The following is a 19,186-nucleotide window of genomic DNA, read 5'->3' as shown; positions in this document are numbered from 1 at the left end:
AAAATCTGGTAAGAAAAAGTTCTTTGAAAAATGCTGAAAGTTCTTTTAGAATTTATGATTCCCAGGTGCTGGTCCAGGACCACACTTTGAGAACCACTAGATTTTTTTTTTTTTTTAATTTATTTTTGGCTGTGTTGGTTCTTAGTTTCTGTGCAAGGGCTTTCTCTAGTTGCGGCAAGCGGGGGCCACTCTTCATCGCGGTGCGCGGGCCTCTCACTATCGCGGCCTCTCTTGCTGCGGGGCACAGGCTCCAGACGCGCAGGCTCAGTAGTTGTGGCTCACGGGCTTAGTTGCTCTGCGGCATGTGGGATCTTCCCAGACCAGGGCTCGAACCCGTGTCCCCTGCATTGGCAGGCAGGTTCTCAACCACTGCACCACCAGGGAAGCCCTAAAAATGCTGTAAGTTCTTGACACACACAAATGGAATGGACAGCTTACGAGTTGGCTTCTTCCCACTATGAGCTTTCTTCTCTCCCACGGCAGCGTTCCTGCTGCCCTCCCTGTGCGAGTCCACGGGGCAAACTGTCCTGCATGAGTCCCCACCTGCCCTCTGGCGACCCGGCCAAAGGCTAGCACTCCACGGCCCCCCCCTACAACCATAGCACACGCCAGGGGGCAGGCTGGGCTCATGCTGCCAGGGGTCTGGTTACAGGAGGAAAACACCCAAAACAAAGCAAAGTGAAGTAGTCCCAGGCTTAGTAAAAGGCAATTTTAATACGATATTGTAGAAACCATACCAACTCTTTCCTTATGCACAGGTGCTGGGAGAGAATAAAAAGAAAGCTGCCTTTAGGACCCCTCTACAAATCAGGAAAATACGGCAGTGCATGTGTTTTAAATAAGCCCAGAAGTCCCATTATGCAAATAAAGTGCTGAAAATCAGACCTGGGATGGGCTTCTGAAGTCGTGCTGCCCAGTCTAACGCAGGACGCATCCCCATGGCACGCTGTGTCCCAGCCAGAGAGGCAAAGGTCTGCTTTCATAAATGCATAGAACTCTTCCTTCCTGAATCTTTCCTAAGCCATTTAATTCACATTAATAAAAGAGTACATGGGGATAATTTAAATACAGATGTCTTTGTAAAATTGGTCTCTTTTTCTGGAGATTAACAAACTGTGGCATTCCAGCTATTTGCAGCTGCAGGGCTTAGAATTCTGAAAGGAAGAGCTTAGGCAGCAATGTGGACCACAGATGGAAAGAGACTCACCTACCCAGGCCCTCTTCAAGGAGGACCTCTCAGGGCGAAGGGTGAATGTGCAAGTGAAATGCAGCAACTTTACACGATGTCCTTCCTCCATCCCCTTCCCCAAGATGACCTTGAAGCTCCCTCCCCCAGGGGATGTTGACCTTAGACCGTACCTGATTCCTGCTGTGTTGTCATAATGGAATTTGGGGTCACACACTTCCTCTTCCTCCATACAGGAAACAGGTGAGGTAGGCAGAGAGAGTCCCGAATCCTCTTCCATGCTCAAAGTCTCTGATATGGGAAGAACAATGTAGTCTTTGCCATCCTGAAACAATAAACACACAGTGCTATTGTTATGGCTTCAGTCCTTCAAGAGCCTTTCCATGAAAAACAAAGGCCATTGGGGCTTCTTGTTTATGGGGAATGTGGCTTTCATATCTGAATGTAAAACTTTAAGACAACTTTAAAAATGGCTTGTCAAAAACAAAAGGGCACTCAAAAGCGATGTGTAGATGAAAGTATATTAAAGGATCTAACAAAAAACAAGATGAGTAAGGGGACCACAGAGCACTATGGCTATAATGAAGACAAAACGGGTTGTGGTTACAGATGGAACAGAACAGGCAGAGCTCCACAGAGCTGAGAAATCGTTTCTTCACATGGTCCTATCTACGCGAGCTGGGTCCTTTAAAGGGCATGTCATCCAATTTTAGCGTCTACGCTTCAAGGCAGTGGGAAAACTGATGACAGTCTAAAGAAAAGCAGTAAATGTTCAGGAAAATGGGTCTACTGAGAAAAGGTTGCAGAACTTAACATTATTTCATCAAGAGAAAGAAATAAAGGGCAATTTGATACCTCTAAATGTTTGGAAGGTTTATCGATAAAAATAGATTTGACCCATTGCCCCCCACCTGTTCAACAGAAAAGCAGGAGGAAATTGGCTTCCATTCACTGTAGTAAGAGGTGCTGAGTGGAGATTAAGTAACTTTCTAACAGTAAACACTACAAGTCTAAAATCCTCCAATGGAAGTTATGAGGGCCTGGGATTTTACAGAGGGAAAAAAAAAACATCAATTTTGCAGGGTTCAGATGTGTTTTTGCTTGAAGAATGTATTTTAAATTCCTTGAAATTCTGTCCACTGTTGATATTCACTTGATCAACTAGGTTTTGTATTTTTTGTTTTTTGGTTTTGTTTGTTGTTTGTTTGCTTTTTTACTTTATTAGAGCCTCTGAAGACACCACAATATACATCAGTAAAAATAAAAGTGATCAGCTCCCAGGTTATGAATTAGGATCTCATCTGTCAAAAAGGTAATTAGGACTTTTAGAAAAGCATTACTGCTCAGATCTGGAAGAATATGGCTCCTTGGATTCAGTGGCTGAGAGGACAGTATGGTGGCCATGAGAAGGTCTAGGCAGCAGACGAGCCCTGGACACCTATGTACTCTCTGTAGAAGCTTCTTGGATGGAGGTCACAAACCTGCTGAGCATTAGCTTGTAACAGATTTCCCAAATGTTCCACCAGCTCTGAAAACGTAGGTCTCTGATTGGGCTCCCCATGCCAGCAGTCAAGCATGGTCTGGTACCTAGAGAAGCAAAACACTGATGTCATTAACCGCCTCTTTCCTCCTGATCTGATGCTGAAAATAAGCACTTGAATGAGTAAATATTTATAAAGAGTCCACCATGAGCCAAGATGCTAAAGAGGGATACGAAACTACGTAAAACACAGAACCCTACACTTGGAGCATAAAGTGTGTATAGAAAAGGAAACATCATAAATCAACATCTAGTAAAAACTGAGTGGTTGGTATAGATAAAGTGCTGTCATTTCAAGAAGGATGACTCTGTGCTTGAGATTATCAAGGAAGACTTCAAGGGAGAAGTAAGACACAAACTGGGCCACGAAGGAGGTACATATAATGGAAAGTCTTCTAGGCAGGGAGAATTTTTGTGAGCAAAGAAGGAGGATAGAAAAATACTTGTAAAGTCTTACATTTCGGGTGTGGTATAATCAGGAGCTCTCATTCTAGTTCCTTCTTTCAATCTCCTACAAAATTCCTCATCAATCTTTACTCCAGGATATGGAGAAGCACCTAGAATAAAACAGGAATGGGGCATTATTATTTTTTTAACATCTTTATTGGAGTATAATTGCTTTACAATGGTGCGTTAGTTTCTGCTTTATAACAAAGTGAATCAGCTATACATATACATATATCCCCATATCTCCTCCCTCTTGAGTCTCCCTCCCATCCTCCCTATCCACCCCTCTAGGTGGTCACAAAGCATTGAGCTGATCTCCCTGTGCTATGCGGCTGCTTCCCACTAGCTATCTATTTTACATTTGGTAGTATATATAAGTCCATGCCACTCTCTCACTTTGTCCCAGTTTACCCTTCCCCCTCCCCGTGTCCTCAAGTCCACTCTACGTCAGCATCTTTATTCCTGTCCTGAGGAATGGTGCCTTATTGATTTGATTTTCTCTTGCAGAAAGCCCTGAGCCTGATTCTTCAACATCTTCTTCACACATATATATTTTTTGTTCCTTTCTTTCTTTCTTTTTTTAGGTTTTACAACCCAAAGCTTCCAAGTAAGTTTCATCTGATAAAGGTGGAATACAGGAGAGGGAAAGGCGTACTGGGGTCACTGAATTTTATCATTTTATTTAGAGTATGGATGGAGGGACAAAGAGAAGGAACTTACCTAAGGAAAATATTTCCCAGAGCAGGACACCAAAAGACCATACGTCACTCTGAATTGTGTACACTCGGTCAAAAATTGTTTCCGGGGCCATCCATTTTAAAGGGAGGCGAGCCTACGGGGGTAGAAGACAAGGAATGAGAACCCAACTTATCAAATATCTGAAGGAAAAGCTTCCATTGTCCCTGGACACAGGTCCTGAGGCTTGCTGAGAGGAGTTTGAATTCTGCAACTTAACAGATCACTGGGTGCATCTCTGAAACTTACATCTCCTTTTCTGACATAATCTGGGTCTTTATAAATATCCCGAGCCAAGCCAAAGTCACAGATTTTAACCACATTCTTCTCCGACAAGAGGATGTTTCTCGCTGCCAGGTCCCTGTGGATACACTGCAAAAAGAATCGTGTGCATTAGGACTCAACATAACTGATCTCTTCTACATCTGTTGTGACCTCATGGTTTAAAAAAAAGAAAAAAAAAACAAAACCCACATTAGAAAACCAACTGATTAACAAGCACTGGGTTAAACATCTTTTATCAACTCTTCCGGAAAAAAGTCTGTAAGTTTCATTGAGACACACATCTGCTTATTCCATAAACAGCCCCAGACTCTGGAATTAAATAAGTTATAGCATGCTGATGGAGTCATAAATAGACTTCTCTTGGACACAATTAAGAATGTGTTTCTGGTCACATCCACACGTCCCTTTTGCCTGGCACCATATACGGTTAAAAGGTGTTATTCTAAGGAGGCCCTAGAATGGGGTTTATTTTGAATGAATGCACGGAAATCAGAAACAAGGGGCTCTCCTCGGTTTGGTGCCCTTTGTTGGTTTCTCTATTCCATACGTAACCGAAGCTGGACAAGCTCTGAGAAACAATTCCCAGTGGGGCTCACCCTGTTTTCAAAGTGCTGGTTTATCATGGAGGTCTATGAAAGCACTCTCAGCCTCTCACTAGTCAAGGGGATTCTCTGGTACACGAAAAAGGAAAAGCGAATTCTCCTTGGCTTTCCTTCTATTCTTTTCTGTTCCTCAGTTTCTCTCTTCTCTGTATCCCCCTACCTTCATGTAACTTCCTACCCTAAGCAGCTTTATCTCCACTTGATAGATTTATAAGAGAACAAGAGTCTTGGGGAACGTTGAGAAATGAATGAAAGGCTTAGATGAGAATTCTTATGTCAGTGGAGGAGTGGTGTGTGAGCCAGGCATTACGGACCCCCTTACACCTCACATCTGTAGAGCACTTTCCTCTGAACGAGGCACAAGGATGTATTGTACGACACAGGGAATATAGCCAATATTTTGTAATAACTGCAAATGGAGTGTAACCTTTAAAAATTCTATTAAAAAAAATTTTTTTTAAAAAAAGCACATTGTCTGGCGTGATTGATCAAGACAGGAGACTCCAAAAAACACAGTCCTTCCTACTTTGCCCCGAACCGAAGAGCTTCCTTTTTTAAGCAACCAGGTGGTATTCAAGAAATTCAGCTGGTAGATGCAAGGGAAGTAAAAGGATCCCCCCCACCCCTCATTCCCTTCCCCATCAAAGGAACCCTGACTAAATGGCAGGCTCTGGCCTTTAAAAAATAATAAAATAAAATCAGAATTGTCAAGAAGGGCAAAGGGTCTTTCTCTTTGGAAAAATCCTCTAAGATCCCACTTCTCTCCCTTCCCCTTGGAAGACAGAAGACAAGAGCTCCTGGGCAGAAACCTCGGAGATCCTGAGGCTCTGAAAGCGGTGACAAGCTTTAAACTCCAGAAAAAGACATGGGTGAGGGATTTCACTCTAATTTAGGAAAAAAACACAAAGTAAAAACTTTACGTCTTTCTCCCCCAGGTAGGCTGCAGCGACTGCATTCTGTCAACTGATAATTTTTCCTGATACTTAATCTGAATTTTTCTTGTTTAACGTAAAACCATCCATTGTACCGAGGGGTGCCTCCACAGTGTTTACAACCTTCGGAATGTTTGTAACTTGTCACGTACCCACCTCAGCCTTTGTTTGGCCTACTTTTCTAATTTTAGCTCTTTCAATCGCTCTCATCTAAAGCCTGTCCTTCCTGGTTTCTAATTATGCTACTACCAAATACTTTTTGATGGATGGTGATGAATGTCAAAGAAATGAAAAACAGACTTGTGCCAAGATATCTGCAAGGCTCAGCCCCTCACCTCTTCTAGGCCATTACTCAAATGCACATTCCCCTAAAGCCTTGCGTGTCCCCTTGGTTTAAAGTCAAGGTACACAAACAGAGAGGCATATGCCCACAGGAAAATAACGCTCCTGTATACTCTATAACTCTTTCCTGCTGATTTTTCTCCACAGTACTTACTCCCATCTAGCCTACCAGGCATTTCACTTGTCTATATTGTTTGTTCCACCCACTAGAACATAATCTCCATGAAGGTGGAGAGTTTTGCCTATTTGCTCACACAGTGTCCTTAGCGTTCAGAAGACTGCCTGCACTTAGTAGGTATTTATCACATGAATTAATTTCACGAATTCCTAATACCACTTTAATGAGCAGAAATGGGCCCTCCCCAGTAGAGCTCTCTTAACAGTGCTCCAGCAGTGGTGAATGAATTACAGTCCCAAACAAACACCAATGGCTGGCACTGAACACCTCATTTGCAAATCTGTGATGTGAAGAGATACTTTGTCTCACCTTCCGTGATGCCAAAAACTCCATGCCCTTAGCCACTTGGAAGCTGTAACAGATGAGATGCTCCAAGGTCAGGAAGTTCTTGTACACATCTTCAGAAACTGTCAGAAGACGCAGGAGGACAGAGATTGGTATTTCGGCCAGAAACTGTTTGTAAGTTTGATAGAGCAATCTTCATTTTAAAAATTGGGAGTTAAATTTCAGGAAATAGAAGCAGACAGAAAGTGCTTCTATCTTCTGTAAGTATGCTGAATCCTGGTATATTATTAGCCTTCATCATACCCCTTAGCAAAAATATTGGTTTTTCCATTTTAGCCAAATTGGACGAACAAATCCAGGAGGCAAAATGGAGGAAAAACTGGCATAGATAACAGGGGGGTGTAAAAGCAGGCTTTTACAAATTTGCTGTTTTAAAGTGTTGTGTGTTTTTCATATACCCAGAGGGATAAACAATAGTTTTCATATCAAGGACTCTAAAAATAAAACAACAATATCCAGGGTCATTGAATCTTTTCTCTCCAGGCTTTGTCCTGGGACAAAGGCCAAAGGTCAAACCATAATCTACAATGGCTAACTAAAAATACCGGAAATATATTTACTTCTCTCACTTTTAAACTGAGAAAGGGCTGTAAACACATTAAATCTGGCCTGTGAGGATGCTTTTTTCCTTCAAGGATACGAATGAGAGACGGCAGGAACATCGAGAGAAAGATGAATTTACGTAAATTTGTGGTATTCACTTCCGGGCAACGAGCACAAAGAAACACTAAGACATTAATGGGCGTTTCAACATGATCTCTTAACTTTGGTCAGATAAGATAAGACATGGCTTCTTTCCTGAAGACAAATACCAGAGCAAATGAAAACTCAGTTGTAATAATAACCTTGTAAGTATTAAAAAGACTATGAAACTTTTTCTCAGCGACTTTCTATGTTCAGGGCTGGAGGGCTTAGTGAAACTCTTTCCTTTGCCAGATGAAGAAATGGAGGCAAAATTCTGGGCCAATGCCCCCTCTACTCCAACTGACTCCCTCAAGCCCTTGGGTTTCCGGCTCTCTGGCCACCATTCTGTGAGAGAGAGGACGGGGCAGAAGTGGCTCTACTCAGCGTGCACCCAGTTATGTGAGGTCCAGACAACCTCCCCACGCTTTTCTAGACCAAGTTCTAGCCTCACACCGCCTGCTTGGCTTCTATGGGAAAGAAGTCAGTTTTAAGTTCTCTCTATGGCCTCATGTCAAAGGGAACAGAAGCAGGTTTCTTCCACTATTTCATGATTGAATCCGTCTAAGCTCATGCCTCAAGAAGACCCAAATGTCAGGAAGCCCCATCTCCACCTCCACAGAGCTGTCTGCTCCTTCTGCGGGAAGCAGATATACAGCGTATCCTGAAGCTGGAAGAGGTCCTGAAAGTTAGGCTGGGAACACAGCTCCACTCATAAAGAGCACTAAAATATCATTGGAAGCATAAGTGGATAAAGAAAAGTGCATTGACCAAGACTCTTCTGACGAAATATGGAAGACTTGATAAGCCACTTGGGGTAGAAACAACAGATGCCTACACTGCCTTGGAGAAGGTTGGGTACGATGAACTGAAGGACTTCTGTTGTGCTGGTGAAGCAGACAAGCTGGGACTGAACCGCTGTGGACAATGGGGAGGCTGATCAAACACCAGAGAGCCTCCTTTGACCATCCGGAAGATGGCGCTGAGCCTCTCCTGCTGACAAATGTTGAACCAAGACTTGAAGAGCATTGGTTCGACTGGTGCCAACTGCTAAGCCCTCCTGGGGGACCGAGATTTCTCAGGCGAGCCATGCTCTGCCTCACCACGTAGCCTGCTGCTTATTTAGACCTTCCGCCCCTCACTTTTGGGGAGACTGAATGAAAGCCTCCTAGAAATTTAGGTCTCTTTCAAATATTAGGTAATACTGGACTTTTCCAGGACAAAGTTCGTTGTAACACCCTGTCACCTTGTCTGTTCCTACAAGAGCATGCATTCGGTGCAGAGGAAGCAATGGCAGGTACCTTCCTCTTCCTCCACATCACTGAGGGATTTCTCCTCCACAAATCCGGAGCTGGCTGAGCTCTGGCTACTTGTGATGCTGTCCAAGCGGCGTTTAGGATCCACGGTGATCTCCCCAACGTATTCTTTCCCTTGTCGGAACCGCGCCCCTTTAGTCTATAAGGAAACCGATGAACAAACTCCTTGAACACCAGAAAATCTCTCCAATGTAGTTAAACTATAGAAACAATTGTAACTATTCAAAGAAGATGAGAGACATCAATTTCAGGATCATGGAATCTCTGGGCTGAAATTTTGGGCAAGTGTTCTACATAATAGATTTTCTTCCATAAAGCCTATCTCTTTTCTAGCTTAGAGATAAGGGCCTTGTTACACGTTTCACTCAGACACACTTCCAACATTAGGGCGCTTTTGACACTGGGATTGACACTCCATAGGGCCAGATATGGCCAGGGCAGAGATAGAATAATCCAGAGCTGTCCTTCCACCTGTCATTCCCTACCCTTACTCACACCCACCTTTCCGTCCTTGGCATCATCTATAATGGGTCAGTAGATTAGAGTCACAAAAATAAAACATGAGAGGTATGTGTCCTCCAGAAGGTAAAAGAGGAAGTTACAACAGCCAAGAGGTAACATGAAAAGATTCCTCACAATTTCTTTGCAGAATTTTACCAAAAAACTTAACCTGTACCACTTTGAGTTTTTCTCCATTTTACAACATGACCACAGTTGAGTTAGGAAATGACGTACCTTGTAGGGGACAAATTCATTTCTCTTGCTCCTTAAGTAAGTGGACAGGTTTCCAAACTTGCAGAATTCCACAATCACCATGAGTGGCCCTGCAGACAGCACAGCATACCAAGAAGAGAAAATGTATTTGTATTTTCACTCGTTTCTCACCAAGTGTTTAATATATCAATGAGCTAGAAAATATCACAGAAGAGGCTACACCCTTTCACTGGAAACAGGATCATAGAAATCAGCTGGCTGCATTCCCTTATGTTGTAACTTTTCTTTTTCCAAAAGGCAATTCCACAGAAGACGAACCAAAATTTCAGAAGAAAATCCACCCACTTGCTTTTCAACACAATCACCTGAGATGACTCCATTTTAGGGGGGACTACTCTTAAAGTCCTTTGTTTTCAAATTTGGAGGGAAGTTTACTCTTCTCTTCTGAACACCTATTACATAAGTAGCAAACTGTATTATAATGCTGTAGTATTTTTTAATTCACATTCTAGAATAATTTACAGTGCCCATTAAACCTCCATGAAATATATTTATATATAGGAATCTGCCAAAGTTTCCTAAGTTAAGGAAACCAAGGCCATGGGAGTTGGGTGGTTTCCCTCAAATACCAGCAGAAAAGTATATGCCAAAATCCCACAGCCAGAGCCATCTATAGACACTCACCCCCTGGCTTGGTACAGGCACCAAGAAGATTGACCACATTGAGATGGTGGCCAATATGAATGAGGATCTTGAGTTCAGACATGAGGGCTCGGTGTTCGCTGTGTGTTGCTCCTTCTACAAATACAAACAAAGAGGGAAATCATACATGAGGCATTACCTTAGGAGGATTAATGCCACACTGTGTGCATCTGTGCAACTTTCCCTCCAGGGATAATACAACTGTAACCCAACTGACAGGCTAGCTGCATTAAAAGACAAACATAAGTTATACTTTATAATTCTAAATCGAATTCTTTAAGTGCACCCAGAATCTTTGATATTTGAAGGAAGCCATTGTGAGGTCTTTTGCAAAGTGGAGAATACATCTGCAAATGAACTCATGCCCAGATTTTCTCCTTTTACGAAACTGGATTTTCACATATCAGGTTTACTATGCTTCTTAGGGCCTGATTATTTCAGTGCTTCCTCGTAAGGAAGCAACACCATGTATTGCTCATGCGTTAGGGGCTATGCTGGCGTTCCCACCAATCTGTGCCGAGCAGGAAACTTAACAAGGGCCAGCTGGCAAAGCCAGTTGGCACATGAGGCCGATGAGGCTAAGACTGGGAGTTTGATCCTGTACAGACTGGTACACTTCCTTCTAATGCACAGACATGGTTCACACCTCAGGCCCTGATGAGCCACCTCAAAACTACATACTCCTCGGCCACAAGGGAGAAAAGGCAAAAGGACAGAGATGCCTTCAAAATGCACAAGACCCATTGGCGAAGGGTCAGTAGCACTGTCTCCATCAATGAAAGCACATCACAATTCTAGCAAAGAGCTTTATACGCATCACCCCCCCCAAAATTAAAATGGCAAGACCAGAATTCCATTACGATTAGGCTTAACAATTGTTTATGAAACTTTAATTTTAAAAATGTCCCCCTTAATCCTTTTTTTCCCAGCACAACCATTCTTATTTTGCATATTGTCTTTTATATGTGAAAATCTTTTACATATTCCAACTCTAGGGAACATGCTGTTTTTTGCATGCTGCTATTTTTACTTATTACATCAAATTTCTTTTTCCTTTTCTTGATGGTCTGTAATTATCTTACTAATGCACTGTAGTACACTAAGAAAACAGTTTTGATGTAACCAAGGTATTTTTTTCCTATAGCCAGGCTACTAAATATAGCTGTACAAGCTGTGATCTGTGCAAGGGCTCCCAGGCAAGGCGGGACGGTAGGGGAGCTCAGATCCATCCCAACTTTGCCTGCCAGGCTGTGGACCCTGGCATGAGTCTATAAAAGAGGAAATTTTTTATCTAGTTTGTACAAAGGCATCGTATAGTCTGGCTGCATGTTTGGCTAGTGGGCCCACCTAGCCACAGAGCCACGGATACAAGCCTTTCATCATGTTTAAAGATGGGATGAAACAGATAGAGGGATACATCACCACAGAATTTTGCTTTTACCTTTCAACATTTTGACAGCCACTGTCTTGCAGGTTGCTGTCTTGTCAATTCCAAAGGCATCTGCTTCAATCACTTGCCCAAAGGCACCACGGCCAAGAGGCTTACCTAGAGTCAACAACAAAACAGACTTGGACTATTTCACCACCGAAGCAATAGGCAAAGATTCTGACTTGATAGGGTGACCATACATCCCAGTTTATCATGGACAGTACAGTTGACCCCCTTGTCCTGGCTTAATGATTTAATACCTCCCTCTTCCCCCTCTAAATGTCCGGCTTTGGGTGATTATACAGGGACCCTACTTCTAAGTGACTAAATGGACGATTACTCAAATTCAAGAGATGGAATGCATTTTCTGAACCAGGATCCAACGTTAAATAGACTAGATTTGTCATCAGCCTAAAAGAGGAAGAGATGGCCTGGTAAACCCAATATCAAATTAATATCACTTGGAAACACACCTAGTTTCAGCCGGTCTCTGGGGAATTCCCATTTGCTGGCATCATAAGGCAGGCGCTCACAATGCTCGTCCAGGGGGAGTTCGTCTGGATCCATGACGATGGATAAGTAGCCCGTCTTCAGTTCCCCTCCACTGGCCTGGAAAGCATTGCTCCTTCAAGTCACACACACCCTGTTATCTGGCTGTTGTTCCGTGTGCTTATTATTGTTGTTTATAGAAGCCCCATTCTTGGTGTCTCATTTTCTAAACGGCTCATAGTGTGTGAGAGTAGTCCTATTATAATTCTGCTCCCAGTGTCCCCTCGACCCCCAAATGAGCTCAGAATTTAATTCTTAAATCTTAATTACACTAGACAGTCCAAGCCCATTTCTCCTCTTGTTGCTTCTATCAATTAAAGCCCAGTGGTGTAGCCAAAAGCAAGTGGGTAAGAAGGTTATTGTATAGAGATAAAATCGTGCCTGTTGAGCCAATAACAATGGGAAGAATCAACTCAAAGAACCCCAGTCAGCTTTCATTAATCATGAAAACCAACGTGCATGGGACGGAAGGGAAATTATTTTGTTACCCGCTTAACGGTCCGTAGAACGATGACAAGAAGTAGCCAGAAGAACATGGCAATCACTGCAGTGCCTACTAGAATAATGACTTCCAAGTTTGTCTTTTCCTGGGCACCTGGAAAGACACAAAGGAATGAGCACCAACAACTGGAAGCTCATACCTTTTGATACAAAATAACAAAGTTCCACACTAAAGCAAAATCCCAATCTTACCAACTCAGGAAAATCCTAGACAATAATAGTCACAAACCTCTAACTTGAATGCAGTTTATCATATTCTTAATGGATAATTTAAAGTTTGCAAAACATTGTTCATGAAAACTTCCAACAGTAAAATTCTAAAGTAATTAAGAGAGAAATATTAATGTCCTAAAAGACAAACAGAAAGCATTTGGAAGAAGAGCAGACTTTGATGGAAAAAAAAAACAGATCATGTTCTATAGAGAAGAAAGGTATTCTATTTGGGGAAAATAAATGTTTGGTTTTATGCTGTTGGTTTATATTTTGATCTGTATGGAGTTTGCGGAAGGACTGTCTAAGAAAACAAGTAGGGAAATAAATGTAGTCCTTTGGCCAGAGAGCTATTGGTGATTAGGCACCTACGAGATGCTCGTCACTTTAGATATGTCATGTCGCTCAGTCTTCTCAATAACTCTCAGTTTTCAGATGGAGAAGCAAGCTCAGAGAGGTTAAGCTACTTCATCAAAGGCACACAGCAAGTTGATGGAATGGTCAGGAGTTAAACAAGGTCTGTCCAACACTGGCTAACATTTCACTACCCCATCCTTGTGTGGCAGGAGCCTCAGTGAGGAAAGAGAAAGAGCTGAGGGGACTGCCTCAGGCATGGCCTGGCAGTATGAGTTTAAACATGCTCAGGAAAGGAAAGAGAAGAGAAAAAGCTGGAGGTCAGCAAGGAAAGCTGCAGATGTTCAGGACCCCAGAGGACAGCTCTGAGTGGGGAAAATTAAGCCCAGAGGAGGCTTTCAACCAAGAGTGATTAGCACAGTGGTGAAAAGGAAGCAATTATCACTTAGGGTCTCCCATCGGATGAGTACAGTGTGAATCAAACTGGGCCACAAGCTGTGAGAGTGGCTCAGGCAGCCTCAAGAAGACAGAAAGACAAGTAATTAATTAGTTAGCAAAATAAGAGTTATAGTTGAGAGACAAGCACCAAGTATGCTTGGAAGTAGATTTTGTTTCTCTGGTGGTCTTACTGAAGGAGTTCTCTATTTATACATAGAGATTTAAAAGTCTGCTTGTTCATAGTAAAAAGTTCAAAGATTCAACTGTCTATATATTTGGTGCATTAATATTCCCATATGAACATTTGAGAAACTAGCAGGAAGCATTAAATATTTACCTCTTCCTTTCTTAGTATTCTCTTCTGGTGAGAAGTAAATATAATCTCTGTGCCAAGGTTACCTAGTTAGGCCTCTTGGTAACCAGCTGCAGACAGCTAACAGAGCTGAGGCAAAGCATGGGAGAGAACTGGAAGTCTCCCTTAGGATTTTGCCTAAAACATGAAGCACTTTGAAAGTGACAAAACTACCATGTCACTTGAAATCTTTATTTGCAAGTGCAGTTTACAAAATGGTAATAAGCCTATAGATTTGAAAAGAAGTCAAGGTATTGAGATGTAATACTTGGCAACATAGATTTGACAGACTAAAGGGACTAAAATCTAGTCTTTGAGAGACAAATTAGGATGAGTGCATAGAAATCCATCAGTTCCTCCATCTATCACCACCCCTCTCTTTTCCCCTTGCATACCATTCCTTCATCCACATAATACAGTTTCATTGTCCCCTGATGGGTTATTTTTAAAAAGACATAGGAATACACTTTTGAAGATAAAATATTCTGTCACAAATTCACCTTTCCCATCTGAGAAAATGCCAGATTTCACATCATTCCTGCATACACATTTAGATAAGAACCCCAAATTTTCCATTTCAGAAAAGCAATGGTCTATTGTTTACAAATGAATCTTAATTATCTTTAGTCCAATAAAAACTATGAACCTTTGTGACTATCTAGATAGCACTGACTTTCATGACTATGCAGTAATTCTAGCTAATAAATATCGAGGCATAATTTTCATAACAAGTTAATTAAGCCATTCATATGAAGAAAGAATCAGGGAAAGGAGGACATTCCACCCGCCTGGCTAAGAATTTTTCCACAGTGAGAACTGCGGGGATAGAAATGTGATGAGAGCAGAATTAAAATAACATTAATTATGTTTTCTGGTTAAAATAACATACACTTAGAGTAGAAAACATACAAAGTACAAAGAATATTAAAACCACCCATAACCCTCCTGCCCAAAGTATATGAGTGTATATAAGATACAAGCTAATTTTTAAAAACCACCTGATTGTCTATGAATTCCCACTGACCTTCCACTATGAAAAACGCCTCCACTTTTGCACACCCGAGAACACTGCATGCCTGGCAGGTGTACAGGCCTTCATCCTCTTTCCTCACCCTGCGGATAGTTAGGTTCCGGTTCCCATCTTTTAGCACGATGCCTGAGAAAGGGGGAAAATGATGGTTTTGATTTATGATGTGGTCTGGTAGAGTTTTTCAGGACAAAAAAAATTTTAATGTAAATGTTTCCCTTTATCTTGGGCTATTATCTAACTCTAAAAAGAGTCATACAGGGTCAACTGCTGTCTCAGCACCCCCGGCTTCCACGAGAATTCAGCAGGTTCTGAATACTCGGGTTCCGAGTCTATGAGATGAGCCAGACCACGGACAGTAATATTGCTTTCTGTTCTACCTAAAACAAATCAAGAAACCATATGGATTTTATACTGTATGACACTTCTATGTGGAATCTAAAAAATAAAACAAACTAGTGACTATAACAAAAAAGAAACAGACTCACAGATATAGAGAACAAACTAGTGGTGACCAGTGGGGAGAGGGGACAGGGGAGAGAGAGGCAAGACAGGGGTAGGGGATTAAGGGGTACAAACTACTATGTATAAAATAAATAAGCTACAAGGATATATTGTACAGCACAGGGGATACAGTCAATATTTTATAGCTATAAATGGAGAATAATCTTTAAAAATCGAGACTCACTATGCTGTCCACCTGCAACTTAAATAATATTGTACATCGATATACCTTAATAAAAATAAATAAATAAATGAGTAAGTAAATCATTTTTTTAAGAAAGAAATAATATGGATTTTAGTTAATATCTCTAGGGAAATTTTGCAGCCAAAAAGAGACCGACATGCTCTATTCACCTGAATCTTCCACAAGCGTCTCATTATCTTTGAACCACGTAATCTGTGGAGGGGGATTCCCAGACGCTGTGCAGGAAACTTCGATGGTTTCACCAATACTTGTTGTCTGGTTCTCCAGGTTTCCTGTGATCGTAGGTGCCATGCGCTCTACGCACACGTGCAAAAAAAAAAATCATAGGACCTTTAGTTATAAGTTTTGAAGTGGTTTTCATATCAGTAAACTACTAAACCATTTAGTAAACTGTTAATTTACTAAGCCGAAAATACACAGAGGTCGATAACTGGAGCATTGTTCATGGCGTAAAGTTAAATGAAACAAGTCAGTCAGTTCAGACGGATTACCGCATCTCTTTGAACATTCATATTAGTGATTCAAGCTGGTAATCACATCACAAAATAAAAGTTGTCACCCTTGACTTCCCTCCAAATAAATAAATAAATTCTAGCCAGTGACACACAAGAATTCTGCCATGTTTCTCTTGGAAAGTACATAACTTCAGTGTAGTTCAACAAAGAATGCCTTATATTTATTTGGTACTTTTTACAAAACTCATTTGTCCTGTTTCTGTTTTTCACTATCAACCCTATATGGTGGGCAGTATGAGCCTTATTTTGCAGATGAAAGGGGTTAAACAACTTATCCCCGTCCTTATAACTAAGTAAACAGTTGAACTCAGCATTTCCACTAAAACACAGACAAAACAATGATACTCTAAGGAAAGTCAAAGATTTTTTAAAAAATGAAGCCCAAAGGTACTCGTTTAAATGTACAGGACAACTTTAGATTTAACCTTTCCTACAAATCATCAAAGTGCTGTGGAAATATCTTGTCCAAACCAACTGAACATTGAAAAGAATCCTGCTGGAAGAATCCACTTCAACATTTAGCAAAATTAGATTACCTCAATGGTGAACTACGCTGGGGCTTAAGCAAATGGACTCTCGTTTATTTCCAAGAATAATTTTTGGAAAACAACTTGGGAGCCCTTAGAGAGCAAACCAGCTCATTGTGAGCATGTATTTCCTGGGCATGGCAAAGCCAGGAACCTCCTTCACATCTCTTTCTGAATTTTTTCATTAGCTTGAAACCAGACCAGTCACCAAGATGAACAGAAAAACCATGATCATATATGGGGTGTGATTTGAAGGGCCTTGGGATGACTTCACTCGAAAACATCTCTTCTTCTGACACCAGAGTCTCAACACTAGCAAAATCTATCCTAGTGCCTGTCTGAAAATACCTCTGAAAATATGTCAAGGCCTTTGAAAATATTATTCCTCTAAAACTTCGGTATAAATTAGTTTATCTGGGCAGTTCCCCCTTCCCAACAGTTAAAAAAAAAAACAAAAACAGAACACATGCATCCTAGAAACTAGGAAGGGACACTAGGGAGAGGAGAAAATGGAAGGAGATAGCACAGAGAAACTCCCCAAATTTGACTGATTTTCCCAGAGACAGGGCCGTGTCTGCACGGATTTTGTGCAAGGCACAGGGTTAGAGGAGGTGTAGAGAGTGACTCGGTGTGGGATTTACAGAGCGTTCTGCTCACTAAAATGCTCATCTCATTGACCGTGAGCTGTACCACAGAGGTACAGGCACTGAGTGCAGCATCCCTCCCAGAGGCTCTCACAGGTCTTAAACAACCCCATCACCACACTCTTCAGGCAGCAGATGTCTTATCAAGCACGCAGTATGTGCCACTATGTTCTATGCCGGGAGCTCAGCAAAGAGTAAAACAGAAACAACCCCTGTCCTCATGGACACAGAGACCTCACTGTACTCCACAGCCCAGCAGTTGTCTGTGTTCTCACTCTGTCCGCCACTATGAACTTCCGGCACCCTCCTAGCTCACGGTAGGCATTCACAAATATGTGTCTATTTAAATAACTGAATGCCCAAGAATGAGGCAGAAACTTCCCTGGTTTAGGGGAATCCCTTGCAGATAGTAGTGAGTGACCCCACCATCAGGGTTGGAAAGAATGGGGTTATTTTCTCTTTTTAATACATCACTTCACCATGATTAGCTTCCTTCTGCCTTGAGGACTTTCTGTAAGATAAGTGCTCACCGGTCTACTTCATAAGCTGCTAGAGGACAATCTTCACACAGCCCCTGAAAGCATTACATTTACGGCATCCCAACTGCTTCTGGATGGTCCAGAGTTACCTCCCTACCTAGGACTGTGAGCTGCCTGGCCACACAATGTCTTTTCTTGGTCTTCCTGTCCTGAGCAAAGCAGATGTAGTCTCCTTGGTCCTGCAAGGATGCATTCTGCAGCTCCATGATCAAAATGTCATTTGTGCTATTAGAGATCATCGTGGCATTCATTCTCCAAAGAGCATCCAAGTTCTTGCAAACAGGTGTGGGCAGCTCTCCCACGTGGATGGGCAGAGCCTGTGGGCCAAGTTTGTACCATGTGAGGTTCTCAAACATAGTTCTGTCCGCGGAGCACCACAGAGACACGCTCTCCTGCTCGGTGGGCTGGGTGCCGGGTTGCAAAGTGATTTCAGGACCCCCTGAAATGTAAAACCCATGCTTAGAAGACAGTGATTTAACTTGGGCAGCACACTATTGCTTCCTTGTTGCCTTCAGTCTGCGATAAAGTACCAAGAGAAGTGAAGCTCTGGCATTCCCAGACGATGGAATACAAGGAGACAACCAAACTGGACGATTCCAGATTCAAAATGTATTATTCTACCAAACTACATTATTTGGAAATGTAAATGAATTCCTCAGATATATATGAAATCTCCACTTTGAGCTCTAAGCACGGTTTTTAAGATTTAACCACCCCCCCAATTCAAAGCAGATAATTATAACTTGGGATTTAAAAAATTAATTCCTCATTAATATATAACACTCACTGACAGGAAAACTATGTTTATTACAGTGAATTAGCTCAGACTGAAATATTTTATTCCATCCAGTCAGCTAAAGCTGAGCCATAAAATTAAGATAGACAAAGTCGGTAGTATTGGGAAGGCACTGCTCCAATGTCATTACAATTGCCTCCCAAAAACCCAACCTTGTCAGCTGTTCAATAGCAAGCGCATAAATGTTGACTGAACCTCTCTAAGCCAAGCACTGTGCTACACTCTGATGACAAAGACAAAAATATGATGCAGGACTTAAGCTTCAGAAGCACGTGTGAAACCATACTCCCTCTCCTGTGAAGTCAGATGTACTGACTTCACGTGAGCCCAGGAGCTACCGGAGGAACTCTCCTTTATGAACAAAGGCATCAATTAGCCATCCAACTCCCCTTCCTAAAGCCACGCCACTCGTGGGAATGGCCAGGGCAACAGAGTATCAGACAGCCCAGCCCCTGGAGAGCACTTACTGGTCACGTGGAAGGAGATAACCCTCTCTCCTCTCCCAGCTTTGTTCACCGCTTCACATTTGTACAAAGCGGATACATTGGCTGCTTGGATAACAAGGGTACTTACAGTCTGTGAAAAAAACAA

General features: G+C 42.0%; 1 protein-coding gene across 7 annotated transcripts in view; it reads right to left on the bottom strand.

The window, feature by feature from the left end:
* KDR (kinase insert domain receptor) overlaps positions 1–19,186 on the bottom strand; it is a 200,754-nt gene that overhangs the window by 8,404 nt on the left and 173,164 nt on the right. For all 7 annotated transcript variants that reach the window (XM_057547058.1, XM_057547059.1, XM_057547060.1 and 4 more), the window contains 16 exons: positions 19,063–19,171; positions 17,897–18,238; positions 15,724–15,870; positions 14,863–14,994; positions 12,472–12,578; positions 11,908–12,043; positions 11,447–11,551; positions 9,988–10,101; positions 9,325–9,413; positions 8,575–8,728; positions 6,557–6,654; positions 4,158–4,280; positions 3,894–4,005; positions 3,184–3,283; positions 2,668–2,773; positions 1,360–1,511 (listed from right to left, as the gene is read on the bottom strand). In XM_057547058.1, coding sequence (XP_057403041.1) covers positions 1,360–1,511; positions 2,668–2,773; positions 3,184–3,283; positions 3,894–4,005; positions 4,158–4,280; positions 6,557–6,654; positions 8,575–8,728; positions 9,325–9,413; positions 9,988–10,101; positions 11,447–11,551; positions 11,908–12,043; positions 12,472–12,578; positions 14,863–14,994; positions 15,724–15,870; positions 17,897–18,238; positions 19,063–19,171 — 2,126 coding nt within the window. The remainder of the gene's footprint in view (positions 1–1,359; positions 1,512–2,667; positions 2,774–3,183; positions 3,284–3,893; positions 4,006–4,157; positions 4,281–6,556; positions 6,655–8,574; positions 8,729–9,324; positions 9,414–9,987; positions 10,102–11,446; positions 11,552–11,907; positions 12,044–12,471; positions 12,579–14,862; positions 14,995–15,723; positions 15,871–17,896; positions 18,239–19,062; positions 19,172–19,186) is intronic.

This window comes from Balaenoptera acutorostrata, chromosome 5 (assembly GCF_949987535.1).
Source record: "Balaenoptera acutorostrata chromosome 5, mBalAcu1.1, whole genome shotgun sequence".
Taxonomy (NCBI): domain Eukaryota; kingdom Metazoa; phylum Chordata; class Mammalia; order Artiodactyla; family Balaenopteridae; genus Balaenoptera; species Balaenoptera acutorostrata.
This window is presented reverse-complemented; position numbering and strand designations above follow the sequence as displayed.